The sequence below is a fragment of the Panthera onca genome, chromosome B2, assembly GCF_046562875.1.
Source record: "Panthera onca isolate mPanOnc1 chromosome B2, mPanOnc1 haplotype 2, whole genome shotgun sequence".
NCBI classification, from domain to species: Eukaryota; Metazoa; Chordata; class Mammalia; order Carnivora; family Felidae; genus Panthera; species Panthera onca.
The window spans coordinates 20,965,986-20,975,712 of NC_138343.1; the positions used below are offsets into that span (position 1 = coordinate 20,965,986).

At 47.5% G+C, this 9,727-nt stretch overlaps 1 protein-coding gene across 2 annotated transcripts in view; it reads right to left on the minus strand.

Moving 5' to 3' along the window:
- DSP (desmoplakin) overlaps positions 1-9,361 on the minus strand; it is a 47,921-nt gene extending 38,560 nt beyond the window's left edge. The window contains exon 1 of one of the 2 annotated variants that reach the window (XM_078446665.2): positions 8,552-9,361. In XM_078446665.2, coding sequence (XP_078302791.1) covers positions 8,552-8,745 — 194 coding nt within the window. In that variant the 5' untranslated portion in view covers positions 8,746-9,361. The remainder of the gene's footprint in view (positions 1-8,551) is intronic. The other variant, XM_078446666.2, reaches the window with a different exon arrangement.
- Between the last annotated feature and the right edge of the window lie 366 nt (positions 9,362-9,727).

Here is a 9,727-nt window from a genome sequence, read left to right on the forward strand (position 1 = left end):
CATAAAGTTCCCTTCATCAATGGCTAAAAGGAAAACCCATTCTGGATCTTAATCCAAATTTTAAAGACAGACCACATGATTATGTGAACAATATTAGAGAGCTTTTCATGTTTTATTTTCCTACTGCCAAATAACATTCTTTTCTTTAAAAATAAGACTTCAACACTAGCTGTATTGAGACATTAAGTTTAATGCCTATTGCCGAGAATATAAGCAAAAAACACAAGACAAGTATTTTGAGTGCATGCAGCATTACAAAGTAAAAGAAAAAAATTTAATATTTACTCTTTCTGATTTTCAAAGTCATTTTATAATAATCAGTACTGCTCATTGCACACGTGGTCCGTGCCAACTAATTCTGTATTGCTTTTGTGTATACACTTTCTCTCCTGTTGGATTCTTTCTTTTCTTCCTTCCTCTCTCTCTCTCCCTCTCTGTCTAGCTCTACCACCATGTTTATCTCTTGCCTTTCTTTTGTTCAGTCCATCAACACAGGGTCCTTATGTCTCTTTGTATTCAGGTTCACAGAATAATGGCTTTAGAAAAGCTCAATAAATATTTGTTGGAAATTATAATTATGTAATGCATTAATATGGATCTTAAAGCCTATTTGCTTAGCTCTTTCTAATTTTAAACAAATTTTTTAATGTTTATTTAATTTTGAGAGAGAGAGAGAGAGACACAGAGCAGGAGTGAGAAAGGGGCAGAGAGAGAGGAAGACACAGAATCTGAAACAGGTTCTAGGCTCTGAGCTGTCAGCACAGAGCCCGACGCAGTGCTCGAACTCACGGACCGCAAGATCATGACCTGAGCCGAAGTCAGCCGTTTAACCGACTAAGCCACCCAGGAGCCCCAGCTCTTTCTAATTTTCAAAGCATTTTCACGTAAACTATTCTGAGTTTCTTTAGAGGATCTTAAGTAAAAAGGGGGGGGGGGGAAGGTGACGTTTGAAAAAGGAAAACATCTTTACTTCTTCATTTCAGGGCAATATCCTACCTCCAAGACACACTAAACACAGTACGTATCAGTCGAAATGTCACTGAACAAGCTCAAAGTCCTTCAGAACTTACAGACCAAACTGCTGCCTCTTCACTAGGCTCTCAGGTTCACACCTCTGCCCTCATTCTGCACTAGTTATTTACACACCTGTCCGTCCTACTCCTGTCGAGCAAAGTCTCACATCTTAGTCATCCTTGACTCACACACGCACCTAACAACACAGTTTTGCACAAAGGAAGGTACTTAATGTGTATTTGTTTGGTTTAGTAAAGGAGAAGCAAAACGAAGGTAAATAAAAAGGCTGATCTGAGGATACTACCACTCGCTCATTACCCAGATTTCCAAAGCCAAGTCAGGTGGCGCATCTATTCTGCCCCCTACCCCCATTCCCACCCCAACAATGTACAAAGAGAGTTTTCTTCTATAAATTTTAGAAAGGGGCCTCCTCTGAGCCTTCCTTTTGTCCCCACCCATGAGCTTTGGAAGCAGTCTCTAATAAAAGTTCACATCCTTTCCATGTTCATTATCTTCACACGGTTTTCCGTGGATTGGAGCATCACGGGGCAAACGAATCACATACCATTAACTTCATATAAACACTTCCGAGGTCGGGGAGACAGATTCCGCTCTCTGCTCAGCTACTTCCACTTGTACAGCCTGGGACTTTGAGCAAATAAATGACTTGGACTCCCAGTGCCTGGAGTTTCTGCGTCTGCAACATGTAGGAACACACCCACCTCCTGGGGTTGACAAGACACTCAGAGGAGCCAGTAAAGGCCCACAAAGCCCAGAAGAAATTCAATCCTCACTGCTGCTGCTTGCTAGGCTAGGCTTCTCAGATTTGTTTTATTTTTCATTTTGCGTCTCTGTCTCAATGCATAATTTTGAACTTTTCCCAAAGATGTTTTGCATCAAACCGGGGTGAGGTGGGAAGAAAGAAAGAAAAAGAAAGAAAGAAAGAAAGAAAGAAAGAAAGAAAGAAAGAAAAAGAAGAAATGGATTAGGCAGTAAATATGAGGCATTTCAGAGGTTATTACAAGACCTAAAAGGGGCACCTGGGTGGCTCAGTAGGTGAAGCGTCCGACTCTTGATTTCAGCTCGGGTCATGATCTCACAATTCGTGGGATCGAACCCCATGTGGGGCTCTACACTGACATGGCAGGGCATGCTTGAAATTCTCTCTCTCTGCCCCTCCCCTGCTCTCTTTCTCAAAATAAATAAATAAACATTAAAAAAAAAAAAAGACGTGAAAATAACACCTTGAGAGGATTCAAAGAAAGTGATACATTTTAACAACGTGAAAGAAATTTCCTAAAGAGATGAGAAAATTCAGAAAAAGATGTCCTCTTATCCTTCATGAAGCAGAAATGACTTATCAATATTTGGTCCTTACAAACTCAATACCACAATAAGGATTTGTATTTTGAATTATTCCCCTATGAGAAAACTTACATTCATTCTGAAGCCTAAAAAAAATCTTTGACAGGTTATCTGCTTATCCATCAAGAAGTCAGCTCCTTTTTAATTTTTTTCAGGTGCCAGATGAAGTCAGGGATGTTATGTTTGCATGTAAAAAATTTAGTTGCAGGGGCACCTCGCTGGCTCAGTTGGAAAAGCATGCGACTCTTGACATTGGGATCCCGAGTCTGAGCTGCATGTTGGGGGCAGATATTACTAAAAAAATAAATAAATAAACTTTCAAAAGTAAATAAAATGTTTTTTAAAAATGTAATTCCAAGCAAGAACTTAGACCTATTTGCAAAAGCGTCATCATTTTCACGAAATGTAGATTTCACATCCATGAGGTCCTTGCAGGTTCTGGACCGGACCAGTCCAAGCTGTTGGTGGTAAGATGTAAATTGCTGGGCGGCACTAACATTTTACAGGATGTTGCCTCAAAGGAGTGGCTCGCTGAGTCTTAGGGTCTGTGGGGCGGTGCCTTCAACATCAGAACCACACCTGACCATTTCCCACCAAGTGCAGGAGGGAGAAAGAAAAGCAAAGGGTGGGGCAGTGCCCTAAGCACCTGGGCCTCCAGACTGAAGCACTCCTTCTAGAACCTCCTCATCTGGAAAGACAGGTTGGCTGAGGGTTGAGTTAGACTCCCCAGGTCACACCCAAGCCCTCCTTTGCTCCACCCTAAGCAGTCAGCACTGAGGCATCAGGGGCATCAGCAGTTTTTTTTCTTCCCCAAGACATTTCAATCACCTGAACAACAATGAAATTATGCCCATATTTAGAGAAAAAAATTAACTGCTGTTGAAAGCTGCTTTGTAGGTCTGACCAACATGAGTTGGCTTAATACAGCATCATGCTGTGTTTTTTCCTTGGCAGATGGAAACCCTACTGGAGTATTAACAAAATAATACATTGGTTATGAAATAAATATTTCACAGGAGTGCAACAGATTAAAAAGAAGCAAACACTCGGTTTAGGTAGAAGAGTTTACCAGGACAAAAGATGAATTTTTTTTTTTTAATGTTTATTTATTTTTGAGAAAGAGAGAGACAGAGCATGAACGGGGGAGGGTCAGAGAGAGAGAGGGGGAGACACAGAATCTGAAGCAGGCTCCAGGCTCTGAGCTGTGAGTACAGAGCCTGATGCGGGGCTCGAACTCACAGACCGTGAGATCATGACCTGAGCCGAAGTCGGAAGCTCAACCGACTGAGCCACCCAGGCGCCCCCAAAAGATGAATTCTAATAACTAGGATTTGATCTTTTCTTGATCCATTGTAGTATACTGGATTCAAGTGCAGCTCAACCACTAACCAGTTGTGTGACGCAGGCCAAATCATTAACTACTTTAACCTCGGTTTTGTATCTGTAAAATGGGAAGTTTGTCAGGAGGCTTAAGAAAACATATATAATACACCTGGCACACTGTAGGTGTTTGCCAGGTGATGGTAGCTATTATTAACCACTCATCTGATATTTTTATAAAATATGTAACTTACTCAAAGATAATAACCATGGAAGTGTTTGTTATCAGTCATAGATTGAGCTAAACTGAATCGTGCTTTGCAATCGCTTCCCAGAAAAATATTTAGAAGATCCATTCTGTGAGTCACCCGACTCCAGGCCTGTTTTCTCAGGCTCTCCCCGGCCTCTCACATCCAGTTCTCAGCCGAAGCTGCCACTCCACCCACCACATCTACTTTCCTATCCTGAGGCCAGGCCCCCACCCTCAGTCAGGCTTTCATCACCTCTCCACCCTGCTCACTGCTACCACAGAAACAGTGCTACAGCTCGCGAGGACAGTCTTATGTCCCTGTTCCTTCAACGTAGGAGACCATCACTGGCTTCGAAGAAAACCTGCCATGGCTCCCCGCTACATTGTATCCACATTCCCCACCACCGAGTCAACGTCTCCCAGGCTCTGGCCACAACCTACCCTTCTTCTGAGTCTTCCTGCTTCCCACTTGCTCAAAAAGCAGACCTGCTGCTTTTTTCACCTCCCAGACTTTCCTTCCCCTGGAATGCTCTCTCTGCCCACCCATCTTTATCAGCTGAAACAGTTCAACGTCTAATTCAGCACAACTTTCTTTATAAAATCTCACTAGTACCTCCAGTACAGTATGAGCCTCTCGGTCATTTACACCTTCTACTATCCTTTTGTATTATAGTACTTATTTTTCTTTAAAAAGCTATGTTCCTTTTAAGAAGTCTTTGGGGGTGCCTGGGTGGCTCAGTCAGTTGAGCGTCCGACTTTGGCTCAGGTCATGATCTCGAAGTCCGTGAGTTGGAACCCCGCATCGGGCTCTGTGTTGACAGCTCAGGGCCTGGAGCCTGCTTCGGATTCTGTGTCCCCCTCTCTCTCTCTGCCCCTCCCCCACTCATGCTCGGTCTCTCTGTCAAAAATAAATTTAAAAAAAATAAAAAAAAAAGAAGTCTTTGTATTTTCACCTTTGACACTCCTTGACACCTAATACACAGCAGATGTTCAGTATTCACTGAATGACTGACTGAATGAATGAATGAATGAATGACTGGAATTGAGACTCTTTCATTGTTTAGGTACAGGACTGTCTAGTCTAATACCCAAGGTACACATGGTCTAAAGGCACAGAATGACAGGAGGGCAAAGGTGAGAAGCCTTGGATTCTCATGCCAACTTAGCCAGGAGCGGACTCTGGGATTTAGGGCAAGTCTTACTCGACTTCTCTCTAAAGTGGAAGAGTGAGGCTTTATACACCTCGGCCCTCTCTCCAACTCTAAAATTCAATGCAAATGGACCTCTTTATCTCCTGCTAAGGAAGACACTTAGTTTAAAACAAACTTTAAAATATATATCAAATATTAAAATATAGATCACATGTATTTTGGTTTGGAAATCACGAGTTCTGGAGAGAAGTAAGCATTAACTTTATAACCACATAGTTCTGAAGCTTAATGACTGTATTTGGCTTTTAATCCTCCTACAATATCCACACTTTGATCAGTGAGAGATCTAACTGTGGGGCTTTGTCTACCAAACTGAATTTTGCTACCAAATTTCACTACAGATTTATCATTTCTTTTAACTGTAGGAACAAGGCGACAGTAAGTTGGCTTTCATTGAAAGCAATGTTAATGTAACATCCTATAAGAAAATCCAGTTTAAATTTTCAGAAATATATCTTACATCATCAAGCACGTAACATTTACCAAACTTTATCAAGTAGAGCAAAAAACAGTTAAAGTAGTTGTGATTCCAGTCAGCCTAAAATAAAGAAAACACAAAAGGTGGGTGGGCACTGAAGAAGGAGAACCACAAATGAAATAAAATACTGTCTTAAGAACTGACAAGTGTTATCAATGCAAAGCACAGACACAGGACAGTGTTTTAAAGTCATTTTAAAAAGAAAAATAAGTCTTAGGCTCCTTACACACTCAAATTAGTTTATTTAGGGGAAGGTTAAATACAAACACGGATTGTTTAAAAAATCAGCAATCTAATTCTGCCAATAAAGTGGCAGTGTTTTAAAGAAACAAGTTTAAATTCAACCAGTAGTTTCATACAGGTTTTGGGGCTTTAAAAACAAACAAAAAACTTCATTTAGAACAACTTTCGGTCAGAAAGCACTTATTAAATTCTTAATCCTTCTTCATTTGGCAGAGGGCAGTCAGGGTCATACATGGCATCCTACTTCTAGAAAGTACGTGCCGGGGGACAACAAATCCCTGGGCATAAAACCATTAAAAAAAAGGACCACACGAAACTGTGTGCGTGAAAGCCTCAAGTCTCCTAAGTCAGTCGCCATTATTTTTTTAAATGCAGAAGTCAGCAGTTGCAGGCAATGTTGTCGTGTGCTAATTCTTGAATCCAGCAAGGGTTAGCGGCACCACTAGCCGGGGAGCCAGGCGGAGAATCTCCATCACTGGATCACGGAAGAATGGCCCCACAATGACTCAGGCCTCCAAGCAAGACACCCCGCTGCCCTAGCAGATCCACCTCAAGGTGCAGAAAAACACCCCTCCCCAAAAGTAAGTAATTCTAAACTCCAGTCTGTTTCCCCTTCTCAGAGAGACTTAAAACTTGACATGTTTATAAACAGCGCTTAGGTTGGAAAATAATGCTATGAGAAAACATTGAGCCCCCTCAAAATGTAGTGTTTCCACAAAGAATCCTTATAAATCATGTATCTTTATGCAGTTCATTAACCAATATAGTAATGCATTACAAATTTACTTCTACAAGGAGCCAAGGGAGTGAAATGGTCAATTAACAGTAATATTTATTGTCAATTTAAAATATAAGGACTCTAACAGGTTCATATTTTTTAAAAATATAAAATGAAAATAAAACACTTGGTTCGTAAAATGCCAGAAAACACTGCTGCTCAAGAATCCTTGCAAAATTCTGACTTGGATTTAAATGGGTAGATGAAAAGAACGTCCTTCCCAAATACAGGAAGACTGAGAGGGGAAAGTGGAGTTTCGGATTTAAATGCTTGGCCAAGTTTTAAAACAAGGTTAAAAATCAAAGTGATAACTAGTAAAATTTTCTCCCCATTCTTCCTACTACTTGGCACATTTTTCCTGGAAATCCCCAGGCGCATTTTGTTCAGAAAACAAGAGCGCCAAGGCTAAGACAAGTCTTCGCTAACTCTAAAAAGAGAAAACAAAATGTCAAGATGCTCGGGGAAAATAAATATATAAATAAATCGAAGCAGAAAACAGGTCGCAACTCGACTGGTCCTGCCTTCAAAACTGCTGGTAAAACAAAAACCCCCTGGAGTGTATTCAGGTTGCTCCTCCCCAGCCTAAGGCCACAAGGCAGGGTAAATAATCTTCTGGAACGCCGGCCTGTTTCCCAAAAGCCCTGCTGGGGAAGGGCTTGCAGGGGGCGGGGGGAGGGCGCGGACCGCGAAATTCTCACGGCTGCCGTGGGCATCCCAAGTCCAGCTCTAGGGACCAAGTCAATGCAGCCTCATGATCTTCCCCCACCCTCCCAAATGACCCCCGCGATCAGTTTCCGCGATGTTTCTGAGAAGACCCTGCCCCCATCCCGCAGGGCCCCCGACTGGGCCCCCTGACCAGGACAGGCTCCCAGCGTCGCGGGCTCGCGCTGTGAGAAGCGGCGCCCTCCGCGCCACAGGTCCCGGCTCCCGCTCGCCGGCTCCAAAAGCCAACCCTGCGCCCGCACTCTGCTAGCAATACACCGAGGTCGTTCCTCCGAGTTTTAAAAGGAGGAGACAAAGGGCGCAGGCGCGGGGCCACAGGTACGCTCGCCGGCTGGGACTGCGGCGCAGCGGGGCCAGGGCGACCGGAGCGTCCCGGGTGAGCTGGGACCTGGGGCCGGCCCGCTGCCCCTGCGGGGAAGCTCCATTGGGTAGCAGGGGAGGCCCAGGCGGGGCCTTCTCGGGACCAGACCCCGCGCGGCCGGACGCACGGCCTCTACACAAAAGCCCTTGGCTGGCGCAGCAGCCCTGGCGCCCGAGCTGGGGTGGTCTCGGGGTGACCAGGAATTTGGAGTAAGCCACTGGAGCCCGAGGAGCCCCGAATCCGACCCTGGCTAGCCGGAGCCCCCGCTGCTTTACTATTCTACTTTTGGTTACAGTTGGAGAGATTGGGTTTTGTCGTTGCGGCCCCGCCCGCCCGACCTCCCACCTGCCGGCGGGGACAAAAGGGATGCCAGCCGGACCCGGCGGCGCAGGGGGCAGTCCGGAAGGCAGAGACCCCCACGGCCCGGCCGGCCTGCGGCGTCCTCCTGCACGCCTCGCTGGCCAGCCTCCAGCCCCGGCTGGCAGGAAGGGAGAAGGGCGGGACCGAGAACCCGTTTGCAGGGAAGGAGCCGCTCCGCTCCCCGCTCGCACACACACCCACCCGGCTGTGCGCAGCGCACAGGGCGGCAGGACACCTGGCTCTGCCCCGGCGCGAACAAGCAATGCTTTCATGAACTCGAGCAAAACGGCTTTCCTTTTTCTGGACCTGGCTTTTCTCGTCGGTCAGAGGAGGGAGGGCTCGGTGCCTCCCTTTCCTAACATGCTGGGGTTCGGCAAGGAGAGTATGGAGACCCCCCCCACCCCCCCGGTCCCAGGCTCCCGGTGCTTGCCCGACGGCCGGTACCCACCAGTAGCCGTCCGAGTTCTGGTCGGTGACCGTGCAGCGCCGGGAGTAGTACATCCTGCTGGTGCCCCCGCCGCCGCCACCGCCGCCCCCGCCGCCACCGCAGGTCACCTCGTAGCGCAGGTCCGGGCCGGACTCGGCGCGGGTCATGCGACCCAACGTGTTGATCCGCGGGTGGGAGCCTCCGTTGCAGCTCATGTTGGCGAGCACTCAGAGAGCCGCTCAGCGCCGAGGCATAAGCGAGGGCGGGCCGGCTCGGAGAAGGTGGAGGGGTTCAAAAGAGAGGCCCCAAGCCGGGAACTGGGGTGGGCGCAGAAGGGTCGCGGGGACGCTCCTCGCCACCAGGGCCGTCCCGGCCGCTGCGAGCGCGGCGCGGCGGGCGGAGGTCGGGCGCGAGGACGACGACGGGCAGGGACCAGGCGCGGGAAGAAGAGCTGTGGCTCGGAGGGCGGCGAGGGCTCAGAGGAGCTGGGTCGCGGTTGGGTGTTGGTGTTGGTCGGTGGGGGCGCGAGTCTCCTCCCCGCTGGCACCCGGCACCGAGGCCACACCTGGCCGGTTTCTTCCCAGGGCGGGGTGAGCCCGCTGCGCCTCCCCGCCCCCCGCGGGTGTCACCGACGCGCTCGGGCTGCCCCTCCCCACCTGTGCCCGCCGGCCCGCGGCTCCGCCCTGCGCCTCCGAGGCCCGAGGAACGCGAGCAGGGGCGGGGTCCCCGAGACCCGAGCGCCCCGGGCGCGGCCACCGAGGGGAGGACTTGCGCTGGCGGGGGCCGCTCGCTCAGCGCTTCGGCTGCAACCGCCGGGAAAGCGCGGCCCCTGCTTTTCAGGATTTCCTCGGTCCCCGGGCGGAAGTAAGCCGAAAAATGAGGGCCATTCGATTGGACTGTTACTTATTAAACATTTACTTTTGCCAATCCCTTGAAACCGTGCCAGCCAAGCTTTGAATAGAAACATAATTGAAAAGAGCATGCTTAGATGATGAAATTTTTGTTCGGGGAGTTTTTATGAATTTTTGTATTCCAGTAATCCAGAAAAATTGTCTCGGAAGTTCGATTTCCGACGTGTAAAACGATTTTTACACGGAGCCATCACTTTCTGGAGAAGTTTTCACCATTAGTAATGCATTTCCTTGCTATGAAGATAGAGAAGAAAACACTACCCACTTTCTACGAAGTAATGGGAAA